Source organism: Silurus aristotelis (assembly GCF_946808225.1).
Source record: "Silurus aristotelis genome assembly, chromosome: 17".
NCBI classification, from domain to species: domain Eukaryota; kingdom Metazoa; phylum Chordata; class Actinopteri; order Siluriformes; family Siluridae; genus Silurus; species Silurus aristotelis.
This window is the reverse complement of record NC_139590.1, coordinates 21,643,279-21,670,565: the sequence shown is the minus strand read 5'-3', so window position 1 is coordinate 21,670,565 and position 27,287 is coordinate 21,643,279. Positions and strand designations below refer to the sequence as shown.

At 34.0% G+C, this 27,287-nt stretch overlaps 1 protein-coding gene across 7 annotated transcripts in view; it reads right to left on the bottom strand.

The window, feature by feature from the left end:
* Positions 1 to 1,126: 1,126 nt before the first annotated feature.
* The window catches only part of LOC310740038 (uncharacterized protein), a 29,338-nt gene continuing 3,177 nt past the window's right edge, over positions 1,127 to 27,287 (bottom strand). Inside the window, exons 4-13 of one of the 7 annotated variants that reach the window (XM_083566422.1) lie at positions 25,289 to 25,624; positions 24,224 to 24,460; positions 19,043 to 19,375; positions 17,667 to 17,909; positions 7,850 to 8,182; positions 6,456 to 6,698; positions 6,177 to 6,302; positions 5,784 to 5,888; positions 4,753 to 4,836; positions 1,127 to 2,866 (exon numbers count right to left, since the gene is read on the bottom strand). In XM_083566422.1, the coding sequence (XP_083422548.1) occupies positions 2,676 to 2,866; positions 4,753 to 4,836; positions 5,784 to 5,888; positions 6,177 to 6,302; positions 6,456 to 6,698; positions 7,850 to 8,182; positions 17,667 to 17,909; positions 19,043 to 19,375; positions 24,224 to 24,460; positions 25,289 to 25,624 (2,231 nt within the window). In that variant the 3' untranslated portion in view covers positions 1,127 to 2,675. The remainder of the gene's footprint in view (positions 2,867 to 4,752; positions 4,837 to 5,783; positions 5,889 to 6,176; positions 6,303 to 6,455; positions 6,699 to 7,849; positions 8,183 to 17,666; positions 17,910 to 19,042; positions 19,376 to 24,223; positions 24,461 to 25,288; positions 25,625 to 27,287) is intronic. The other 6 variants (XM_083566423.1, XM_083566424.1, XM_083566426.1 and 3 more) reach the window with 6 other exon arrangements.

Here is a 27,287-nt window from a genome sequence, read left to right as displayed (position 1 = left end):
GCATTTTGCCACCCATGATTACCCATGACGATTTGTTGTACTGCAACTTTCTGATTGGATGCCAGATAAGTGTCTAATTTTAGCAGCACCCACCACGGAAATGTGTCGGAAGTAACAACCTACTAAAATTGATATCAGGTATTTAGATATGTAATTTGGGCAAATAAAGGTTGTGGCCCCTTAAGCCCTTCTCGCAGTACACTGGTGTATATATATAGTTATGGATACATTTAATACATATGCTGCAATATAAGGAACAATAATGTAATTTATTTGTTCATACTACTTACACTACTTGTGTTGATTAGTTTCCAATAATCATATCACATAGGTATTGTGGGCAGAATGGACCACAATGAACTGAACAGCAGTACATCGTATCTACCAAGTGAGATGCTCGTAGTAATAAAAAGAAAATAATAATAATAATAATAATAATAATAATAATAATAATTCATCCACCCTAAATAAAAAGCTTTACAAAAGATTAGCTGTGAACATTTGAAAGTTTAAAAGAAACACTACAAGGCACAGACATTTCGAATCAACACCACTGTTTTATACATCATTAGATGAGAAATGATTTACTCATTATTCATTTTTACTGGTTTAAAAAATACACTCATTGTACAATATTACTCTTCTTATGTACAGACTTTGACCACAGAGTCAAGACGGCAGTTTTTATGAAGACGCTTTTGACACTGAAACAGAAATGTAGCAATTCAGACTTCCCCTTTTATGTTTCTTGCTACAACACGTGAAAGAAACCAATGTCTAATGTGTGTGAGAAACTGACAGCTGTGTCCTAAGTTTAAACTCAACTTCCTATTAATTTTTTTCTTTGTCTGTGAAAAAGAACTGATAAAATACTACTACTAATAATACTAATAATATTAATACTGATAAAAAGGTAATACTACTACTAATAATACTAATACTGATAGCTTTGATAATAATTTCTGCATATATATATATATATATATATATATATATATATATATATATATATATATATATATATATATATATATATATATATATATCTGACAAATTTTAAGGATAATCCTGAATATAGGCATGTTATTCGTTTTTTGGGAAAAAATATAAAAGAAATGCTACAAGCTTCTGTTTCAGATTTCCATTCTTAGTATTGCCGTCAAATGGCTCAGACAGATACAGTTTTGTTAAAATAAAATAAAACTAAAAAATGTGTCCAAACAACAAAATAATTAAATACATTATTCAAGAAAAAAAAGGACTGTCCAAGCTTTATATCATGTGCAAGTTCATGCAAAGTGATTTGTATGCTGGAATCTCCACATAATTCAGGTGTAATGTACATTAATAATAATAATAATAATAAAAAAAATACATACATATTTACAAAAACAGTAGAAAGTAGTTGTTCAGTGCCACTGCTTTATAACAATCTTATTTTGTTTGCAGTACAGGGCGTCCCGCTTTCATTGAAGAGTGAATGCTTTAAACTGTTATACGCTGTTTCATAGACATACAACCACACTAAAAATAGAGTCAAAAAAGTGTCAGACATTAAGTCTAAAAACTGTTGTTTAAAGGAAATCATGTTTTGTTCTTAGAACCCTGCTAAGAGTCACTCTGCATTCGATCGTTAAGATCTTTATCTATTTGATAACTAACATCAAATCTCTTACAATTGTTCTTTTTTTCAGTGTTTTTTTTTACTGAAAATGTCTTATGATTTTAAATGTTCAACCCTGTTGCTGATATCATTAAAGAAAGGCTTTTACAAAGCAAATTACTTTTATCTCAGTTATACAGCTGAGTAGCTATGGCAGCTTGCTGTGGCTGGGATTTGAACTCACAATCGTCAAATCCAGGGTCCGAAATACAACGCTTTAGCCACGAATCCACCACATCTCCAACACAGAGTCTTCACATATCCCAGCTTGTTAGGAAGCTGGGGTTATAGCACATGGTCAAGATCTGACTCTTAAAACAGAGTTTCTGACTAAAACTTTTTTTAGCTGTTGATGAAGATATGCATGTGTGATATGCGAGTGGACATGGGTACAGACACAAATGCAAAAAAAAGAAAAAAATGACAGCAGTCTTGATAGCGAAAGTGCTTAGGCAATTACTTGCTGATTTATATGTTCATTATAACCAATCAAGATTGTAATTTCTGTCTTGTGTCTTTGTCTGTCTTTCATATGTCCGCAATTTATGTCACACATTTCCGTGTATGGTAAATGTCAGACATTTCCTTTTATGGTGTATAAGACAGTTGACTGTATATGACACTAACAGCTCTGCTTAACAACTGTGTTTGTGATGTGTGAAGAAAAAGATGATTTATACTTAGTCCAACCACAACCCCATTGTTGTCCTAACACTAGTGGCTTATTTGTCCTAACAGAATGGACTGTGCTGATTAAAATATTCAACAATCACATTTAAATATTAAAACATTTTCCTTTTATGGTGTGATGACATTTTCTGCTGGGTAAGACATGAGTGATGCATGTGTATTGGGTAAAATGTCTGCATTAGCTACTTCCTTTAAAAGAATGATCTTGCAAAATACATAAACATATAGTTACATGTTTAAAGGCATTGTATTTAGATAGCCAGGCGGCAATTTAATGCGATATAAAATAAAAAATTTAATTAAAATTAAAATTAGAAATCTGTCACCGGCTGTGGTGCACCTGCGAATACATGCAGTCGTCGTCTTGAACTTTGGGATCTTTTCTCTTGCTTTTGGTGGGAGTATTGAACACCAGCTCGCCATACTGCACCTCGTCTTCATTCTTCTTTGTTTTCCTCTTGCTGCCTTTAATAGTCACAGCTGCATACTCCACATTCTCGTCCTGAACATGGGCTGGACCACAAGACAAGACCACACAGAGAAATGTTAAGCTCAAAATTTCTGTATTTCTGGATCTGTAGCAGCTTGGTGTCAAATCTTATCTGGAAACAGGGCGTCTGGATAATATTGGACACGCTTAATCTAGCAGTGAACATGCTTGGTCTTTATTATGTTCTTGATCTTTTAACTTGCAAAAGAATAGAAACCATAACTGTTTCTTAATGCCACTTACAATACATTCTAATATATCGCCATTTCTGCAGCCAGGAATGATCAAACTGGTTTCAGATCAGCAGAATGGTGACAGTTTTTCAAATAACCGCAGTTTTAAACTGAATTAAACAGGCATCTAAGAAAAGGAAACGTCAAACCATGTGGTGGATGGACACCAACCAGAAGACCATTTCAGGGTTTACTCATGTCACCCAAGAACAAGAATCTGTGTGGGTGTGGCCTTAAATATATTGGCCGGGTAATGAGGTATATGTGGTTTTCAAACACATGAACAGTTTAGAATACAACCTTGCATACTGAGGCTGAAAAATTACAAATGAAGTGTGCTAATGTGTTATTATAGTCATTATTCTTACTATTATTATTATTATTATTATAAGTAGTAGTAGTAGTAGTAGTAGTAGTAGTAGTAGTAGTAGTAGTAGCATTTCCACACCAATGTTTAACATTATTATTGATCTCCGGACCAATATGGAAGTCACCAGCAGGTTCAGGGACAGTTTTTTTCCATCACACTACTGAACTCTACACTACACCGCTAGATCACAGTAAAACAAAACAAAACACTGTATATAACCTCTGTACTATACATGTACATATTACATAGTATATCTTTTTTACTCCTTATTATATTTGCATTTTTATTTATGTATCTTTATATCCCTACTGTACATTCTGCCCAACATTTCATTCATTTGTGTATATAATGTGTTGTAGTGTATATATATATATATATATATATATATATATATATAAGACTGTTTATTCAGCTTGCTAACTTCTTAAATACCATAATCTTGTAACCTTTCACTTCTGCACATTCCTCTTCAATGCCATAGCCCTAGAACCATTTCTGTACATCTATCTATCTATCTATCTATCTATCTATCTATCTATCTATCTATCTATCTATCTATCTATCTATCTATCTATCTATCTATCTATCTATCTATCTATCTATCTATCTATCTATCTATCTATCTATCTATCTATCTATAACTTGTCTCCTTTAAAACTCTCATTACAGGCATCATGTCCTTAAGGACCTTGGGATCATATTGGTTGGCATCAAATCACCAAATACTGTGAAACCTTTAATCATGTTATCTGAAAATGTTCAAGGTTTCAAAAAGGAGTAAACATAAATGTATGTACACTTAAGGTCAAAACTTTCCTAAAGGTAATGCTAAGGTAACATTACAAACACACACAAAAAAATGAGGAAGAAGAAAAATAAGAGGAACTCAGAGAGTAGGTCTGCAGAAGATAAAATTGGAGGAGAACTGAGTAAAAATTAAACAGCCAAGGCTGTAGCAACATTATAAGGAAGTAAATGATTCATTAATTATTTACCCTTAAATGTAAATGTAACCTTCAATCATATGTTATCTGTTGTATTTTTAAGAAATGGCTTCATTCAATTCCTACATAATCTGCATTTACATGCAATGTTTTACAGGTATATAGATATTCAAATGTAAAAACTCTAATTAAACTTGCATATTTGATGATATCTGATGATAAATGCAAAATGGAGCACATTATAATTAGACTATTTATAGTTACTTTGCATTTCATATATTGGAAACTTAAATGTATCAAATCCATGAAAGATATTTGGATAAATCCAGTGTGTATAATAATAAAGTGTGTTCTAGACTTACACGTCCCGGCTGCAGGTTCACTCCTGTTCTGGCGCTTATGGTTGACCTCTGTGTACACAAGCTCCCTGTCGCCCTGAGGAGGGGCTGCGAACAAAACAGAAACACACCACACATATTCCATTAAACAGTAGTGTAAAGTATTTGGGTAAATGAACTTCGTTATTGTACTCAAGCAATTATTTTGGCTACTTTCTAGTTTTCCTGAGTATCAAAGATATAAGCAAATTTTACTCTCATCTCAAATACATTTTTGATTTAATATATATGTACTTCACTTTATTTTAAATTTACAATGACTGTTACCAGTTACATTTTGCACGGTTGTGTTATCTGCCATGGCTTACTCGTTTTATTCTGCAGAAGAGGCAATATTCATTTTTTTTGTCCACTTAATAGTGTATACGATGTGATTTGTATTTTAGGAAATAAAAACCTCACAAATCAATTGTTTTTTTGGCTTTTCACTAACATAACTGACCCTATGTTGAATATGAGTAAAATACTCAAGTACCATTAAAATCAGATACTCAGATTTTTCTCAGGTCAAATTGGAATTAGAGACTTTTAACTTGTAATGGAGTGAGTTTTACAGTAGAGTATCTATACTTTTACTCAAGTGTGATTTTCAGGTTCTCTTCACACCTCTGCTATTAAACCCCTAGCAAACCTTACAGCGCAAACCCAGAAGCACAACACAAAGACTCATAGAGGTCAAGAGCTGTAGTTATTGTTTACATCAAACATTTCACTGAAGTAAAAAATTAATACATCACAAACATTGGAACTTTGGTCAAGGCAAGTTTGCTGTTGGTGTTATTTCATGCCCAAGAATCTTGAGAGTTTCGGCGAACGTTAACTGAAATTCTTGACCAGTATCTAGACATTGACCAGTATCTAGATGACATTATCCACTGCACTAATGAGTAGCTGACTGGATATTTGCCTGAATGTGCAGTCATGATCCTGTTCCTATTCATGTGTATATCTTTAGGATTCATTAAAAAGGAATAATCAAGCAGCAACTCTCTGACCTGCTTGACTCTTTTTGCTTTTATTCTTCCTGTACACATAGAACACCACGATGAATATGAGGATGATGAGCACGCAGAACACGCTCAGGAAAATCACTGTGTATTCTGTAAAAAGATTGAGAGATAGAAAAAAAAAATCAATCATCAGAGTTACCTTTGAAGGAATAACAATAAATGTAGACTACAAAACAACAACGATGATGTTGGTGATATTGTAGATGGATATAATTTTGGAGTGGAAATATATACACACACACACACACACACACACACACACACACACACACACACACACACACACACACACACACACACACACACACACACACACAGTTGTAGTTCTTCTTTTTAAATAATCATGCTGCATTTCCATGTCCTTAACTATTTACTTACGTAGAAACTCTGGGAAAGTATATTGGGGGGTCGAGTTAATCGTTTTGTTGACTACTGAGGGAATCGTACCAAAGCTTGTGAAGTTGCTGCTTGTTGAATCACTGATGGTCGGCGTTGTTGTGGGTTCTGAAAGTGCACATCAATGACGTATGACTAGAACATACTCTAATGACAAGCATGGCATTTTCTTCTTCACAAAGCATGAATATTGACACTAAACACTGTTGCATCATCGTTGTTGTTATTGCCTAACTGATTGTTAATAAAAGACAGACTCACCTGGACATGGCTGCAGTACAGTAGTATTGTGACTTTGGCTGACGTGATTTTTTACGTAGCAGGTGACGTTTCCACGATGCTCTTTATTCAGTGTGAGTGTGCTGGTCCCGTTCTTCAGTTGAGAGAGTGTGTTGAAATCAGAAGTCCAGCTGTAGGTGAGGTCGTCTCCTTCAGCAGAACAGTGCACTTTAATGTCCTCAGAGGGCAAGCATTTGTACCACACACTGACTGAGGACACCTGAGCTGCAAGTTACAGATTCCAGAAATAAAATAATTGTTATTAAAAGAGCGCTGCTTCATAAATTCCTCACTCCTGCTTTCCTCCAGCATTTCTTACAAATAATAGTAACATGAATTTTCTTCTGGGATGAATAATGTGATCTATCTGGTAATCTCATTTTAGCCTTTAAACGTTACTGCATTTCAGTGATTTGAGTTCCCTGGTTACAAATGGCTCTCTAGATGGTATCTTTAATTTGATCTGTTGAATAAAGATATAATTATGGTTTCTCCCTGATTTAATGTCACAGTGGAGGTAAACACATGATCATAACTTGACTATTGGTTGAATTTCCACACAACTGAAGGAGAGGTTGATTAAACACATTGTTCATGACATTATTTTAATGTTAAACAAGAATTTATAGATTTATTTATTAGGTGGATTCACATAAAGAATTAAACACTTGGCATGTTGTTATTGGAAAAAAAAGTTCAACTATTGGGGAGTTGAAACAGAGTTACTACAAGCACGACAATGTTAATTATTTTCCTACAACATTATTCTCTAAAGTGTTTTTTTCCTATTATACCATAACAATTTACTATTTAAAACATGTTTTTCTTTTTTTTTTTTACTTTGCATCCATGAATTAAGTTGCACAATCTGCAAAACAGACTGTTTAATTAAATAATAGAGATATTTTATATAAAACTGTAGCCTCAATGCCTCAAGTAAGTTTGTACACTGCAAAATCTAAAAGCAAAAATAATAATAAAAAACAGAAACTGATTTCATATAAACTTTGTTTAGAGTTTGGAGATTTTTACTTAGATGACATTTATATAACATTTATAGAAGGAGTCTGTGTGTGTGTGTGTGTGTGTGTGTGTGTGTGTGTGTGTGTGTGTGTGTGTGAGAGAGAGAGAGAGAGAGAGAGAGAGAGAGAGAGAGAGAGAGAGAGAGAGAGAGAGAGAGAGAGAATGACTGGTTATCACAGCTATAATCCAGGTGAAAAAAACCTACATGCCACATGAAAGTTCCAGAAAATGTGTTGATGTTGATTCCAGGTAAAAGTTTTATTAAAAATACAACATGAATGTTTATGATTGTTATATTTATGAAATAATGTGTATTGTGCTGTGGATTGTGATTAGAGTGTGTGTGGTTCTACCTTCAGTGTGTAGCTGGAGAGTATAATTGCCTGTTAAAGTTCCTCCTGCATCACTGGTGTCTAAACTGTATGTTCCAGAGTCGCTTCTCTCTGCACTGGTCAGTATCATAGTATTATTCTCTTTAACAAACTGCCATCTGGTGAGATTTGCTAAATAGACAGGATTGTTATTTCTAAGTCTTATAATTTTACGATTGGCAGATGTCTTGTCTCTCATGTTTAGGTTAAACCCATACGCTGGAGGTATTTGCAGGTGAAGTCGTTCTCCCAGAGCTACATAACACTCATCACTCTTATTAAATTTATAGACAACAGGATCCTGAATCAGCAAACCTACAGAGAAAGTAAAACAAATCAATAGCATTTTGTTAATAATGAAAAACACCTCTGATCCACTTTAACTCCATTATTACACCAAAGCTGGAGTTCATTTATATTTCATATACTTTAAACACTTTCAATAAATTAATAACGTTGTTTTGTGTTCACACTGAATAATCTGCTACAATGAAGACCAGTGCAAATAAAATAGTTTGAGTTATTAATATAAAATATAGAAAACAAGAAGAAGAAATAATCCAGAAAAAACATGTTTACACATAGTATGAAAATAACTGTTTATTTACAGCATTACTTAATTAGAAAATATTTTTAGGACTAAACCCTGAATATTAAATGGCTAAAATATGACATTTCTATAATAAACTACACCAATATGACACTAAGAGCTCATCATGAGAACACACTGTATTTATATTGAACTAAAGATCAGCAAAATGTCCAGAAAGCTGCAGATATACAGGAGAAGGTTCACTGGCTGTGTGTTGCTCGATTATATTAATGTTCATGGGAAATGTTAAAGAATGTTGTCCAGTCTGTCCAATTTTTGTTATAATTTTTGATGTTGATGAAGATGATGATGATGATGATGATGATGATGATAGTTGTGTCTAATTTCATGTTTTACTTGATAAATTAAAGCAAAGGAAAATATCTGTGTCTCTGTTACTTTAATTATATTTTTATACCAACATATGAGAAGTGATAACTTAGTAGTTAAGATGTTGGAATTATGATCTGAAGGTTGTGAGGTTCCTGCATTATCTATCTATCTATCTATCTATCTATCTATCTATCTATCTATCTATCTATCTATCTATCTATCTATCTATCTATCTATCTATCTATCTATCTATCTATCTATCTATCTAGTTTTCGTTCATTATTTTAAAACACTATTTTCTACACAATCCCATGAAATGGTACATTTTTTTCATCTTAAAGACATCATCACTTTTTAAATCAGAATGATCTCAGCAGCCACAAGAGAGCTGTGAAAACTGTTCCCACAAAGTGTTTCTGCAAAATATTACAAACTGCAGTGCAGTACAGGAAGTTCCTTTTGAGAAAAGTTAAACTTTTAGCATAATTAAATTTTTTTCCTGGAGGAAACCTACCCGAGGCAGATCCTATGAACATCATCAGGATTCCAAAGATGGCCTGCATTTTTTTCCTCATAGAAGAGAATTAGTCCAGAGAAGAGAATTAGTCCAGAGAAGAGAATTAGTCCAGAGAAGAGAATTAGTCCAGAGAAGAGAAGTACAAACAACCAGCAGCCCACAGAAGAAGTGAAGGGCAATGAACACAGAGCTGTACTTCCTGAAGCTTTTCACTAGCTGTAGATTTTTACAGTTAGACACACACACACACACACACACACACACACACACACACACACACACACACACACACACACACACACACACACACACAGAGCTTTAGCTGTACATACAGTGTAAATTTGTGGGTAAATGTTTTACATGAAAATTAATTTTCTCCTGTAAGAAGAAAAAAAGAGGAAGTAAGATCACATTTATGCAGCAGCCACTTCCTGTTTTCTTTCCCTAAGAAATGGACAGAATGCTAGAATTGTTTTCAGCAACTTTTACAAGTAATTTCGCTTCATGCTTAATGTGTCTGCAGAACTTTTAACTCCACTGACTGACAACTGACACATTCTTCTCTATTAAGTGTCTTAACAATATTCTAATAGGTTTTATGTGGAAAGTGGTTGATTTGCACTGATATATTTTATGTTATAGTCAACTTTTAATTCTTTAATCCTGGTGTGTTTCGAAAAAAATTCATCAACAATGGGGTGGTGTGATGAAGCAGATTTAATGTGCATTACATTACATTTATTGTTGTATATTGTCCAAAAGATGTTATAGTAGATGCTCAAGAAGAGGTTGTGGAACTTGGGCATTTCAGGTGAGGAGCTCTGGAGCTCTGTTGCTGGTTATAATGATGGCTCACTGCTATTTAAATCATTAGGCAGTTGGTAAATTTCCGGTTCTCAGACACATTTTTAGATTTGATGACCCTCAGTGGTGGGCCGTGCATTTTACTCCTAGGCTTTCAGTGATGTCTAACCTGAACTAATCCACGTCTTATTACCATCATTATGATGCCACGCCTACAGAAACCATCAATATTATAAAGAAACACAGAATAACAGAGAGCTGCATCACAGACAGGAAACTCATACAGAGAGAATGAATGTCATTATTAAAGCAAGAAACCCAGTGAACACAATTCAACATATCTCCTTTCACTGTAGCCACAACTGCACCACCAAGATACATCATTTCTAGCAGAACCTAGCAGAAAATGGATTGTAAAAGTATATATAGTTCATGAAAACAAAGGACTGTTTAGAACTTTTTTTCCCGGTTTTTCCTCATAATAGAGTTTAGACCGGCAGAGAAAATCTTAATTTTTCTTCTGATTACAATATAAACATATTTTTTTGATTGACTTCATACAGACAGAAACAAGCATTGTGTATAATCATTTCATTATAATTTAGAAAAAGGAGACTTCAGTTGTAATCTTATCCTATTAATCATATCCTCATTTTAATGGTGTTCAAGAATATTCAGAAATTGTACTGAATGAAATCCTTATCCAGTATCGTGGCAAAAAAAAAAAACAGTAACATCAGCTGAATGTAGAATTAAACACCTACAAACTGCAAATCACACAACTGAAAATATTTCTTACTACCCACTGAAAATCACAGCCATCAGAGCGGCACACCTTATACGACTATGGGGAATGTGTAAGGATTTTTGTTTTTGTAGTAAAAATCTATTAATTTCAAAAATCCAAAAAATATATAAAGCAATCAGACTCAAAAAACATTTAAAAAAAATGGTCCTCACGTGAGTAATTTTACGTGGGGCATTTTATAGCCCCTAGATAGGAAATAAGGATGACAACAGAAGCTAAGTTCAAGAATTTGGGGATCACACCCTCTGGTGGCAGGTTGGTAAATTGCCGCATATGAATGTTAAAGCTGCTATTTAATACTAATACTAATACTAATTTAATATCAGCACATTGCAGATCCAAAAATGACATTAACCAGCCTCCATCTATTATTAAGCTATAAGAAGTTTCAAAATCAGCAATTATGTCCTTAAATATCAAAACAGGAAAGACATATTTATTATTTTGCACCCTGTTACATTGCTTTATTGCTTTATTCTCTGCGGAAAAAGAAAGAAATTGAATGCTTAAATGATCAATGATTTAAATAAATATTAAAATGTAAGTTTTTAAAATTATTTAAAATGATCAACAACTCATGTATGGCCACATGACCATTTATAGTAATTATTTTGTTCTTAACACAGACTATGTTTGTGATATCTATAAAAACAGTGTGCAGCAAGTAACAGGTGGAATTATATATGTAATATTCTTTATTTTAAGTTTAAGACACATGTATGGGCGAAACAAAAGTCCTGAAAAATCATTCCAAAGTGAAAGTATTGATAAATCCACCTCAAGTAAAGGTGGAAGTATTCAGTATCCAGCCGAAAATCTACTGAACCCAACTGCTATAAATGCCACCACCAGGGGGCGTGTAAACAGCCACAGAAATTCATTTGTGTGTCAGCATGTTTATTTCTTCAGAATGTGTCCTATAAGAGACATTTTGAATGGTTTTTTACATGCCATGCACAATCAGTCTTTTATAAATAGCATCACACATATGAACTTGAGTTCACTTCCCCCCCCCAAAAGAAAATCTGTCATGACTTATTATATTGGGTTTAAATTCTGTTATAGTGAATTTCCCACTGATCCTAGTGCTTTTTTATATAATGGAAAATGTGAATAACTAGTTATGTTTTATGGTTTAATTACTGCCCCTTCAGTTAAACATGCTCTTGATGTATGTTTTTTTGAACAGACATAAAAAGAAAGAAAGAAAAATATTTATGGAAACAACTCAAAATCTGCAGAACTCTCAAAGCTGGGTTTTGAAGCAGATTTAATACCCATCTGTTATTAATGGTTTAATTTTTCTAGAGGTTCATGTTGTTTGAGCTGATTGGTTGAGGAGAGCAACCATTTTTTATGGTAAGTGTATTGTAATATTAAAGTCTGAAACTCAGTTGTTCTTGGTTTCCTGTAGATTCTGGTGTATATATAAAATGCTCCCACTAACAGTGACAGCAGGATGATCATTTCAAAGAGCCACATGGTCACAAACACCATGAAGTCTGCAAAGACAGAGAGAGACAGTCAGTGTCTGTTATTTGTTTCTCTGCCAGAAGCTCATGTTGGAATCCTAAATAAAATACATTCACATGGGAGAGTGTAGTATCTATAACATAACATTAAAGTCTTGTTTTTTTTTTTTTTTTTTTTTTGCTGTATTTAGAAACACTGATCAGGAATTTGAGTGAAACAGAAATGAGATGAAATATTAGAGTGGGTTTGGTCATGAAGGACTTATTATTTTCAGGAAGAAACGTACAGGAACTGAAAGACTTACCATTATTAGACTGTGTGGTAACTGCTAATATAGAAAAAAGATCAAGATATTAAGCAGATTATCTTGACTAGCTCAGCAGTACAAACTGCTAATAATAAAAGTCAGTCTTTTTCAGTGTCAGTACAAACCCAGATACAAATTTATTAATTTGACAATTTTTTTTAGAAAGCATTAATAATAAATGAAACTAAATGTAAATGTATGAAGCAGGTTTTTATTATCATGTTAATGAATCTACTGTTCACTCACATTAGTAAATATACTAAAGTGTGTTCCTCAAAATACCAGTACCAGACTTCTTACTTAACCAAATGCCTGGTGAATATTTCAGAAAGGCTTAAAAATGATCATCAACAACATGTTTCTTAATGGTCACTTTATACGTGTCTGTTTACAATATATGATCTGTTCCTCTCTTTTTTTTCATTACATCCATACTGTACATAATATATTAATAAACAAATACATTTTACAACAGACAGACTTATGCAGGCGGGTGGGCAGAGCTGTTTCTAGGCATTTAGAGGCCAAATGGAGGGCAAAAGTTATACTGGAGCCCCCAGAAACCTTTACCTTTCAGAATATATAAAAAGCTACTAAAACAAATATAATCTCTAACCTTTTAATGTATACAACACCTGTTTTTAGTCATTTTTTATATTTACTTAAATGTGCATATTAATGAAACTTTAACACCTTTAGTCATGTAAAGACAAACACTTAGACTGACCAATTAATTGTGTGCAAGAAAGAAAAATACTGAATCATTAAATAACTTTTAAAATAAAGCTTAAAGAAAAGTACATTGAGTAATTAAATCTGTTTTTCTGTTTCTTTTCTTTTATTTATGCTTTTACATGTCTGGTGGTTCAGGGTGGATGATTGCTGGCATGGAGAAGAGCAACTTCTAACAACTTCATCTTTTCTTCCCAAACCAGGTTCACAGAGCTTCCTGATCTGTGGAAGGAAATGACACTTGGGTGATCATTGAATTTATATCACAAAGGAAGCTTTAGACATGACATTTTATAGCCGCGTGTGATATTATTTCATTTTAATGTATTGGATATATGCTTTATTATGGATTTGTTCATGTGCACCTTTTCATGTTAGTATGTATGAATGCCTTACTTTAAATTATTCTCTGTTTCATGTAGATTCTGGTGTACATATAAAAGGCTCCGACTAACAGTGACAACAGGATGATGATTTCAAAGAGCCACACAGACACAAACACCCTGAAACCTTAAAAAAAAGAGAGATAGAGAGAGAGAGAGAGAGAGAGAGAGAGAGAGAGAGAGAGAGAGAGAGAGAGAGAGAGGAGAGAGAGAGAGAGAGAGAGAGAGAGAGAGAGAGAGAGAGAGAGAGAGAAAGTTTATATGAGGTCATGCTGGTATTCTGAGTAAAACACATTCACATGTTTTCTTGTTATTTTTTTGTATCTAAAAAACACTCTGATCAGGAATTTTGCCAAAAAGAAGAATGCTAAACATCTCCTGTCTTTTTGGTCAGTAAGAAATCATTAGACTCAGGGAGAGAATTAATACACAGAAATGGTGAGTAATAGTGAATATCAGGAAAATAGAGGGACTGAGAAACTTACCATTGTTACACTGTGTGGACAAAGTCACTGCAGAAAAAGCAAATCAAATCATCATATTAACAGATTTCTTAAGAAAAACAACACTGGGAAATGCTGATATTGAATGCTTCTATGAGTAAATGTTTCCTAGTTGTTTGATTAAGTTCGCAAATTTGGCTACGGTGCTGCACAGCTTCATAACCTAAACTTTATGGAAATGTGTCACCCACAAATAAAATGGAAATTTCTGTCTTTCTATTCATCTGTCAGTCTTTTAGATTATGGTCAGTGCAGAAGTTCCTACTCTATAGCACATATGATGCTGAAACGAAGCAGTATGAATTTGCCCTTATGAACTGCACTTTGGGTTCAAAGGTTGGAACAAATCAACGTACATCGGCATTAATGTTTTTGGAACTGATCCAAAAACTGGCGATCTGAGATGGAAAACTGTAAACAGGTACCTAAAAGCGACACCAGCATGCTTGATGGGGATTCAGACATTTGATTAGGGCATTGAAATGTATTCTCCTGATGGCACTAGGATGTGCTAGTGACAGCTGTTAATAGCATCCAATGCAGAGGTGTACAAATACTTCGTTACTTCCCACCTCTGCGTTGTTTTTTATTTTCACTGCGCCAATTTTAGCCGAACAACCGATTTCCTGTCATTCTGCGTCTTTTTCAATTCACTGGTGTATAAAGTCCTGTCTCTCACTCACCACAGATGTAGACTAGTTTACGAAGCTCAGAATCAGCAGGCAGAAAGCAACAAGAAGTAAAGTTAACATGGATGAGACAGAGGGAGTCAGTGATGTAAACATGACTGAGAACAGACACATTCCTGACCATCCTCATCAACATCAACATCATCATCATCTTTTCTCTGCTTGTGTTCTATATGTGGATGTTCAGTCTGGACACATTCATTAGGTAACAACATTTAAATTCGTTTTGTATTCATATATATATATATATATATATATATATATATATATATATATATATATATATATATATATATATATATATATATATATATATATATTGCTGTCAAAATGTAAATTCTTTTAAACGGCACTAAATTTTATTAACGCGCCATCAGCTCAGTGCATTTCTGTTTTTACTATTTTATAAAAAAATATTAATAAAATAAATAAATATATAAATAAATATAAAAGAGGTGAAATTAAAACCTCCAGCAAAACATACATTTATTCACAACGTCCTTTCTTTACTTAGATATAAAATAAATAAATAAACATCACCGAAAAATATTGGTAATCAGTAAACTTTTCTCAAATCAAACAACAAATCCGCCATGATTCACACGATTAACCCTGTAGGTGGCGTTTTGTGGGTTTTTCCCTCATAATGGCAACACGAACTCAAATTACTGTCTTTACTGATCGTACAGATAAAAACAATACATCATCCAAATCTGTAAAATGTCTATGATTATGATAAAAGCTTCTTGATTTGACTTGAAGAGGTGCAGTTTCTCCGGTTTCACCTCATTACCTGTCCGTGTGGAAACATAGCAAAGGTTTGGTGTCCTGATAATTTACATCGTTTAAACCACCATTAATACTTTAAAACATTTACAAGAGTTTTTGTCTTCATGCTCTATGTTGCATCCATATTTCTCCATGTCCATGTTGCTTAAAGTATTAAAAACAGGAAGTATTAATATATGGTACATTTAGAACAGATAGAAATGTGTGATTATTTATTTAATTTGATTGACAACCTTTATACATACAATGTACATATAACACAGTATATCTTTAGTACTCCTCATTACATCTGCACTATTTCTATCTATATGTATCTTTATATCTTTATTCTTACTGTACATTCTGCACAACATTTCACATTCATGTATCTTCTTCTTCTTCTTCTTCTTTCGGCTGCTCCCATTAGGGGTCGCCACAGCGGATCATCCGTCTCCATCCCCCCCTGTCCTCTATATCTGCTCCTCCTTCGGCCAACAGTAGCCCAATTTCCACCGGTACCCTGTCGGCTAACGATACCTGTGGCGGTCGTTGTTAACCCGGGCCTCGACCGATCCGGTATGAAATTCTCATTTGTGATCCGCATATTTGATTTGGCACATGTTTTACGCTGGATGCCCTTCCTAACGCAACCCTCCCCATTTACCCGGGCTTGGGACCGGCACTAAGAGTACACTGGCTTGTGCCCCCCTAATGGCTGGGTTATTTCACATTCATGTATATATGTGTATATAATGTGTGCATATATTTTTCTTCACTATTTGCACGATTGATACTTTTTGCACTTCTGGTTGATGCCAAACTGCATTTCATTGCTGTGTACCTGTACAATGCAATGACAATAAAGATCTATCTATCTATCTATCTATCTATCTATCTATCTATCTATCTATCTATCTATCTATCTATCTATCTATCTATCTATCTATCTATCTATCTATCTATCTATCTATCTATCTATCTATCTATCTATCATTATTATTATTATTATAATGTGAGGTCCAGTTACCAGTGTGACACTAAAACAGGTAGAAGTAATAACTACGTTTTACTTAAGTACATGTCGGAGCCAAGACTTCTTCACTTTCACTTGAGTAAAAAAGTATTATCAGTACTTTAACTTTTACCCGAGTATTTTAAAAGATAAGTATCTGTACTTCTACTTAAGTAAAGGATGTGTGTACTTTCGCCACCTCTGATCCAACGTCTCCTGCTAAGAGAGAAGATGAGAAGCATGCAGGTGGGCGTGTCCATGATCTACTACCTGTCAGATTCCCCAGATTCTGCCTACTTAGCAGAACACCTACTAAGCAGCACTGGAGCACCACAGGGACCAGTGCTCCCAACCTTCCATTTCACCCTGTACACTGAAGAATTTCAGTACAGGTTGACCCTGTGCCACCTTTAGAATGTTTCTAACGACTCTGTGGTAGTCGTGTGCATCAGGGAGGACAGGAATGGAAATAATTATATATATAATGTATATATGGGGTTAGTGGTTATGGCATTCGAATTTGTCTCTGAAGGTCGTAAGTTCAAATCCCAGCCACACCATATATACAGTATATATATATATATATATATATATATATATATATATATATATATATATATATATATATATATATATATATATATATACTGTATATAAAGTCTATTTGTTGTCTACTGAGGAAATCATACCAAAGTTTGTTGAGACGCCGTTGCTTGTTGAGACACTGATGGTGTTGTTGTGGGTTCTGAAAGTGCACATCAATGACGTATGACTAGAACATTTTCTTTTCTTTACTAAACATGAACATTGACACTAAACACTGTTGCATCATCGTTGTTGTTATTGCTTAACTGATTGTTAATAAAAGACAGATTTACCTGGACATGGCTGCAGTACAGTAGTATTGTTACTGTGGCTGACATGATTTTTTACATAGCAGGTGACGTTTCCACGATGTTCTTTATTCAGTGTGTGTGTGCTGGTCCCGTTCTCCAGTTGAGAGAGAGTGTTGAAATCAGAAGTCCAGCTGTAGGTGAGGTCGTCTCCTTCAGCAGAACAGTGCACTTTAATGTCCTCAGAGGCCAAGCATTTGTACCACACACTGACTGAGGACACCTGAGCTGCAAGTTACAGATTCCAGAAATAAAAGAATTGTTATTAAAAGAGCGCTGTTCCATATATTCCTCACTCCTGCTTTCCTCCAGCATTTCTTACAAATTATAGTAACATGAATTTTCTTCTGGGATGAATAATGTGATCTATCTGGTAATCTCATTTTAGCCTTTAAACGTTACTGCATTTCAGTGATTTGAGTTCCCTGGTTCCAAATGGCTCTCTAGATGGTATCTTTAATTTGATCTGTTAAATATAGATATAATTATGGTTTCTCCCTGATTTAATGTCACAGTGGAGGTAAACACATGATCATAACTTGACTTTTGGTTGAATTTCCACACAACTGAAGGAGAATTTGATTAAACACATTGTTCATGACATTATTTTAATGTTAAACATGAATTTATAGATTTATTTATTAGGTGGATTCACATAAAGAATTAAACACTTGGCATGTTGTTATTGGAAAAAAAGTTCAACTATTGGGAGTTGAAACAGAGTTACTACAAGCACGACAATGTTAATTATTTTCCTACAACATTATTCTCTAAAGTGTTTTTTTCCTATTATACCATAACAATTTACTATTCAAAACATGTTTTTCTTTTTTTTTTTTTTACTTTGCATCCATGAATTAAGTTGCACAATCTGCAAAACAGACTGTTTAATTAAATAATAGAGATATTTTATATAAAACTGTAGCCTCAATGCCTCAAGTAAGTTTGTACACTGCAAAATCTAAAAGCAAAAATAATAATAAAAAACAGAAACTGATTTCATATAAACTTTGTTTAGAGTTTGGAGATTTTTACTTAGATGACATTTATATAACATTTATAGAAGGAGTCTGTGTGTGTGTGTGTGTGTGTGTGTGTGTGTTGAGAGAGAGAGAGAGAGAGAGAGAGAGAGAGAGAGAGAGAGAGAGAGAGAGAGAGAGAGAGAGAATGACTGGTTATCACAGCTATAATCCAGGTGAAAAAAAAAACTACATGCCACATGAAAGTTCCAGAAAAATGTGTTGATGTTGATTCCAGGTAAAAGTTTTATTAAAAATACAACATGAATGTTTATGATTGTTATATTTATGAAATAATGTGTATTGTGCTCTGGATTGTGATTAGAGTGTGTGTGGTTCTACCTTCAGTGTGTAGCTGGAGAGTATAATTGCCTGTTAAAGTTCCTACTGCATCACTGGTGTCTAAACTGTATGTTCCAGAGTCGCTTCTCTCTGCACTGGTCAGTATCATAGTATTATTCTCTTTAACAAACTGCCATCTGGTGAGATTTGCTAAATAGACAGGATTGTTATTTCTAAGTCTTATAATTTTACGATAGGTAGATGTCTTGTCTCTCATGTTTAGGTTAAACCCATACGCTGGAGGTATTTGCAGGTGAAGTCGTTCTCCCAGAGCTACATAACACTTATCACTCTTATTAAATTTATAGACAACAGGATCCTGAATCAGCAAACCTACAGAGAAAGTAAAACAAATCAATAGCATTTTGTTAATAATGAAAAACACCTCTGATCCACTTTAACTCCATTATTACACCAAAGCTGGAGTTCATTTATATTTCATATACTTTAAACACTTTCAATAAATTAATAACGTTGTTTTGTGTTCACACTGAATAATCTGCTACAATGAAGACCAGGTTTGATTTAAAATTGATTATTTGTATAATTTATTTAAAATTCTAAGTGCAAATAAAATAGTTTGAGTTATTAATATAAAATATAGAAAACAACAAGAAGAAATAATCCAGAAAAAACATGTTTACACATAGTATGAAAATAACTGTATATTTACAGCATTACTTAATTAGAAAATATGTTTAGGACTAAACCCTGAATATTAAATGGCTAAAATATGACATTTCTATAATAAACTACACCAATATGACACTGAGAGCTCATCATGAGAACACACTGTATTTATATTGAACTAAAGATCAGCAAAATGTCCAGAAAGCTGCAGATATACAGGAGAAGGTTCACTGGCTGTGTGTTGCTCGATTATATTAATGTTCAGGGGAAATGTTAAAGAATGTTGTCCAGTCTGTCCAATTTTTGTTATAATTTTTGATGATGATGAAGATGATGATTGTGTCTAATTTCATGTTTTACTTGATAAAATTAAAGCGAAGGATTTTCATCAGAATTATCATATTTTTATACCAACATATGAGAAGTGATAACTTAGTAGTTAAGATGTTGGAATTATGATCTGAAGGTTGTGAGGTTCCTGCATTATCTATCTATCTATCTATCTATCTATCTATCTATCTATCTATCTATCTATCTATCTATCTATCTATCTATCTATCTATCTATCTATCTATCTATCTATCTATCTATCTATCTATCTATGCAGTTTTCGTTCAATATTTTAAAACACTATTTTCTACACAATCCCATGAAATGGTACATTTTTTTTATCTTAAAGACATCATCACTTTTTAAATCAGAATGATCTCAGCAGCCACAAGAGAGCTGTGAAAACTGTTCCCACAAAGTGTTTCTGCGAAATATTACAAACTGTAGTGCAGTACAGTAAGTTCCTTTTGAGAAAAGTTAAACTTTTAGCATAATTAAATTTTTTTCCTGGAGGAAACCTACCCGAGGCAGATCCTATGAACATCATCAGGATTCCAAAGATGGCCTGCATTTTTTTCCTCAGAGAAGAGAATTAGTCCAGAGAAGAGAATTAGTCCAGAGAAGAGAATTAGTCCAGAGAAGAGAATTAGTCCAGAGAAGAGAAGTACAAACCACCAGCAGCCCACAGAAGAAGTGAAGGGCAATGAACACAGAGCTGTACTTCCTGAAGCTTTTCACTAGCTGTAGATTTTTACAGTTAGACACACACACACACACACACACACACACACACACACACACACACACACACACACACACACACACACACACACACACACACAGAGCTTTAGCTGTACATACAGTGTAAATTTGTGGGTAAATGTTTTACATGAAAATAAATTTTCTCTTGTAAGACGAAAAAAAGAGGAAGTAAGATCACATTTATGCAGCAGCCACTTCCTGTTTTCTTTCCCTAAGAAATGGACAGAATGCTAGAATTGTTTTCAGCAACTTTTACAAGTAATTTCGCTTCATGCTTAATGTGTCTGCAGAACTTTTAACTCCACTGACTGACAACTGACACATTCTTCGCTATTAAGTGTCTTAACAATATTCTAATAGGTTTTATGTGGAAAGTGGTTGATTTGCACTGATATATTTTATGTTATAGTCAACTTTTAATTCTTTAATCCTGGTGTGTTTCGAAAAAAATTCATCAACAATGGGGTGGTGTGATGAAGCAGATTTAATGTGCATTACATTACATTTATTGTTGTATATTGTCCAAAAGATGTTATAGTAGATGCTCAAGAAGAGGTTGTGGAACTTGGGCATTTCAGGTGAGGAGCTCTGGAGCTCTGTTGCTGGTTATAATGATGGCTCACTGCTATTTAAATCATTAGGCAGTTGGTAAATTTCCGGTTCTCAGACACATTTTTAGATTTGATGACCCTCAGTGGTGGGCCGTGCATTTCACTCCTAGGCTTTCAGTGATGTCTTACCTGAACTAATCCACGTCTTATTACCATCATTATGATGCCACGCCTACAGAAACCATCAATATTATAAAAAAACACAGAATAACAGAGAGCTGCATCACAGACAGGAAACTCATACAGAGAGAATGAATGTCATTATTAAAGCAAGAAACCCAGTGAACACAATTCAACATATCTCCTTTCACTGTAGCCACAACTGCACCACCAAGATACATCATTTCTAGCAGAACCTAGCAGAAAATGGATTGTAAAAGTATATATAGTTCATGAAAACAAAGGACTGTTTAGAACTTTTTTTCCCGGTTTTTCCTCATAATAGAGTTTAGACCGGCAGAGAAAATCTTAATTTCTCTTCTGATTACAATATAAACATATTTTTTTGATTGACTTCATACAGACAGAAACAAGCATTGTGTATAATCATTTCATTATAATTTAGAAAAAGGAGACTTCAGTTGTAATCTTATCCTATTAATCATATCCTCATTTTAATGGTGTTCAAGAATATTCAGAAATTGTACTGAATGAAATCCTTATCCAGTATCGTGGCAAAAAAAAAAAACAGTAACATCAGCTGAATGTAGAATTAAACACCTACAAACTGCAAATCACACAACTGAAAATATTTCTTACTACCCACTGAAAATCACAGCCATCAGAGCGGCACACCTTATACGACTATGGGGAATGTGTAAGGATTTTTGTTTTTGTAGTAAAAATCTATTAATTTCAAAAATCCAAAAAATATATAAAGCAATCAGACTCAAAAAACATTTAAAAAAAATGGTCCTCACGTGAGTAATTTTACGTGGGGCATTTTATAGCCCCTAGATAGGAAATAAGGATGACAACAGAAGCTAAGTTCAAGAATTTGGGGATCACACCCTCTGGTGGCAGGTTGGTAAATTGCCGCATATGAATGTTAAAGCTGCTATTTAATACTAATACTAATACTAATTTAATATCAGCACATTGCAGATCCAAAAATGACATTAACCAGCCTCCATCTATTATTAAGCTATAAGAAGTTTCAAAATCAGCAATTATGTCCTTAAATATCAAAACAGGAAAGACATATTTATTATTTTGCACCCTGTTACATTGCTTTATTGCTTTATTCTCTGCGGAAAAAGAAAGAAATTGAATGCTTAAATGATCAATGATTTAAATAAATATTAAAATGTAAGTTTTTAAAATTATTTAAAATGATCAACAACTCATGTATGGCCACATGACCATTTATAGTAATTATTTTGTTCTTAACACAGACTATGTTTGTGATATCTATAAAAACAGTGTGCAGCAAGTAACAGGTGGAATTATATATGTAATATTCTTTATTTTAAGTTTAAGACACATGTATGGGCGAAACAAAAGTCCTGAAAAATCATTCCAAAGTGAAAGTATTGATAAATCCGCATCAATTAAAGGTGGAAGTATTCAGTACCCAGCCGAAAATCTACTGAACCCAACTGCTATAAATGCCACCACCAGGGGGCGTGTAAACAGCCACAGAAATTCATTTGTGTGTCAGCATGTTTATTTCTTCAGAATGTGTCCTATAAGAGACATTTTGAATGGTTTTTTACATGCCATGCACAATCAGTCTTTTATAAATAGCATCACACATATGAACTTGAGTTCACTTCCCCCCCCAAAAGAAAATCTGTCATGACTTATTATATTGGGTTTAAATTCTGTTATAGTGAATTTCCCACTGATCCTAGTGCTTTTTTATATAATGGAAAATGTGAATAACTAGTTATGTTTTATGGTTTAATTACTGCCCCTTCAGTTAAACATGCTCTTGATGTATGTTTTTTTGAACAGACATAAAAAGAAAGAAAGAAAAATATTTAAGGAAACAACTCAAAATCTGCAGAACTCTCAAAGCTGGGTTTTGAAGCAGATTTAATACCCATCTGTTATTAATGGTTTAATTTTTCTAGAGGTTCATGTTGTTTGAGCTGATTGGTTGAGGAGAGCAACCATTTTTTATGGTAAGTGTATTGTCATATTAAAGTCTGAAACTCAGTTGTTCTTGGTTTCCTGTAGATTCTGGTGTATATATAAAATGCTCCCACTAACAGTGACAGCAGGATGATCATTTCAAAGAGCCACATGGTCACAAACACCATGAAGTCTGCAAAGACAGAGAGAGACAGTCAGTGTCTGTTATTTGTTTCTTTGCCAGAAGCTTATGTTGGAATCCTAAATAAAATACATTCACATGGGAGAGTGTAGTATCTATAACATAACATTAAAGTCTTGGTTTTTTTTTTTTTTTTTTTGCTGTATTTAGAAACACTGATCAGGAATTTGAGTGAAACAGAAATGAGATGAAATATTAGAGTGGGTTTGGTCATGAAGGACTTATTATTTTCAGGAAGAAACGTACAGGAACTGAAATACTTACCATTATTAGACTGTGTGGTAACTGCTAATATAGAAAAAAGATCAAGATATTAAGCAGATTATCTTGACTAGCTCAGCAGTACAAACTGCTAATAATAAAAGTCAGTCTTTTTCAGTGTCAGTACAAACCCAGATACAAATTTATTAATTTGACAATTTTTTTTAGAAAGCATTAATAATAAATGAAACTAAATGTAAATGTATGAAGCAGGTTTTTATTATCATGTTAATGTGTTAAAGTGAGCACTACAACACTGTTTAATGCTTTAATGCTGATCAAATTAGTGTTAATAAAAGACAGACTCACCTGGACATGGCTGCAGTACAATAGTATTGTGGCTTTGACTGACATGGTTTTTTACGTAGCAGGTGACGTTTCCACGATACTCTTTATTCAGTGTGTGTGTGCTGGTCCCGTTCTCCAGATGAGGTTTGAAATCATAAGTCCAGCTGTAGTTGAGGTCGTCTCCATCAGCAAAACAGTGCACTTTAATGTCCTCAGAGGCCAAGCATTTGTACCACACACTGACTGAGGACAGCTGAGCTGCAAGTTACAGATTCCAGAAATAAAAGAATTGTTATTAAAAAAGCGCTGTTCCATATATTTCTCACTCCTGCTTTACTCCTGCATTTCCTGTTTCTCACCCTGTTTACCTTTACAGCATTACTGCAGTTCAGTGCTTTAAATGTTTAGGTTTAGATTGACTCTCTTACTTGTTTAATATAATTATGGTTTCTACGTGATCATATCATCAGTCATAGTAATGTCACAAAATAGCATCATCAAGTAAATTATACTGTATATCATTGCATTATAGTACAGTGAGACTGAATGCTAGAATATGAGAATTTTTCATCTTTATTTCTTAAAAGAACACACGTAGCTCTGGCTGTAAATCTACATTTATAGTAATGCGCTGAGATTAAGACATCTCATGTATAAGAATTGTAAGGTGGACATTTTACATAATCTGAGAGTAAATAGGATAATAAACATAAACTAAATTCTAATTAACTTTGTTTAGATTTTGGATGTTTTTTTTAGATAGGAGCCATTTATTTTAGTAGTCTCAATGTGTGTGTGTGTGTGTGTGTGTGTGTGTGTGTGTGTGTGTGTGTGTGTGTGTGTGTGTGTGTGTGAGAGAGAGAGAGAGAGAGAGAGAGAGAGAGAGAAAGAGAAAGACTGGTTATCACAGCTATAATCCAGGTGAAGACAAAAACTATCCTGACACATGAAAGTTCCAATAAAATGTGTTCATGTTGATTTCAGGTAAAAGTCTTATTAAAAACTACATGAATGTTTATTATAGTTATATTTATGAAATAATGTGTATTATGCTGTGGATTGTGATTAGAGTGTGTGTGGTTCTACCTTCAGTGTGTAGCTGGAGAGTATAACTGCCTGTTAAAGTTCCTCCTGCATCACTGGTGTCTAAACTGTATGTTCCAGAGTCGCTTCTCTCTGCACTGGTCAGTATCATAGTATTATTCTCTTTAACAAACTGCCATCTGGGGAGATATGATTTTGATGAGTAAGATGTTTTGATGTTTTTCCTAAATCTTATAATTCTACGATAGGTAGATGTCTTGTCTCTCATGTTTAGGTTAAACCCATTCGCTGGAGGTATTTGCAGGTGAAGTCGTTCTCCCAGAGCTACATAACACTCATCACTCTTATTAAATTTACAGACAACAGGATCCAGCAAACCTACAGAGAAAGTGAAACAAATCAATAGCATTTTGTTAATAATGAAAAACACCTCTGATCCACTTTAACTCCATTATTACACCAAAGCTGGAGTTCCTTTATATTTCATATACTTTAAACACTTTCAATAAATTAATAACGTTGTTTTGTGTTTACACTGAATAATCTGCTACAATGAAGACCAGGTGCAAACAAGATAGTTTGAGTTATTAATATTAAATTTAGAAACCAAGAAGGAGCAACAATTCAGCAAAACCACGTTTACACATAGTATGAAAGTGACTGTTTATTTACAGCATTACTTAAATGAAAAATATTTTTAGGACTAAACCCTGAATATTAAATGGCTAAAATATGACATTTCTATAATAAACTACACCAATATGACACTGAGAGCTCATCATGAGAACACACTGTATTTATATTGAACTAAAGATCACCAAAATGTCCAGAAAGCTGAAGATATACAGGAGAAGGTTCACTGGCTGTGCTCAATTTTATTAATTTTAATTGGAAAAGCTAAAGAATGTTGTCCAGTCTGTCCAATTTTTATTATAGTTTCTCATGATGATGATGATGATGATATTGTGTCTGATTTCATGTTTTACTCGATAAATTAGAATTGATGAATTTGCACTTATGAACTGCACTTCGGATTCAAAGGTTAGAACAAATCAACATACATCTGCATTAATGTTCTTAAAACCGAGGAGATCTGAGGTGGAAAACTGTAAACAGGTAAAGAACTGAGAACAGCATGCTTGATGATTATTCAGACATTTGATTCGGGCATTGAAGTGCATTCTCCTGATGGCACTGTGCACTTCTCCTGATGTCAGCTGTTTATAGCATCCAACATCTTCTGCTACTAGAGAAGATGAAAAACATGCAGGTGGGCGTGTCCATTATCTACTACCTGTTGCAGGATCCTGCCTGACTGAGCTTTTCCTGAGCAGCACTGGAGCACCACAGGGACCAGTGCTCCCAACCTTCATTTTCACCCTGTACACTGCAGACTTTCAGTACAGGTTGACACTCTGCCACCTTCAGAATTGTTCTAATGACTCTGTGGTAGTCGGGTGCATCAGGGTGGACAGGAGGAAGGGTGCAGGGACCTGTAATTCATTTTGTGAATATGGCAAGACAAAGGAGATGGTAGTGGACTACAGAAGGCAGAGGACCACAACCAGCTCCAATACCATCATGGGTCAGGACATTGACCTTTTTGAAACCTATAAATAACTTGGTGTCAGTCTCGACAACGGTCTGGATGAAAAGATTAAATTAGATTAGATTAGATTAGATTAGATTAGATTTTATGAATCTCAGGTGCTTTAATGTTTGTGGTAAGATGTAAGATTTTCTACCAGTTTGGGGTAATTTTTACATTTATTTTTTGCTTTTATTTATTTGTCTTAATTTATATAGGGAGGTGGTAGGTTAGTGGTTAAGGCATTTAAATTTAGCTCCAAAGGTCATGAGTTCAAATCCCAGCCACACCAAGTTGTCAGTTCTGGGCCACTGAGCAAGGCCCTGAACTCATTTCTGCTTAGTTGTATGAAAATGATAATTGTAAGTTTCTCTGGATAAGAGTGTGAGCCATATATATATATATGGTCGGGTCGGGTTAATCGTTTTGTTGACTACTGAGGGAATCGTACCA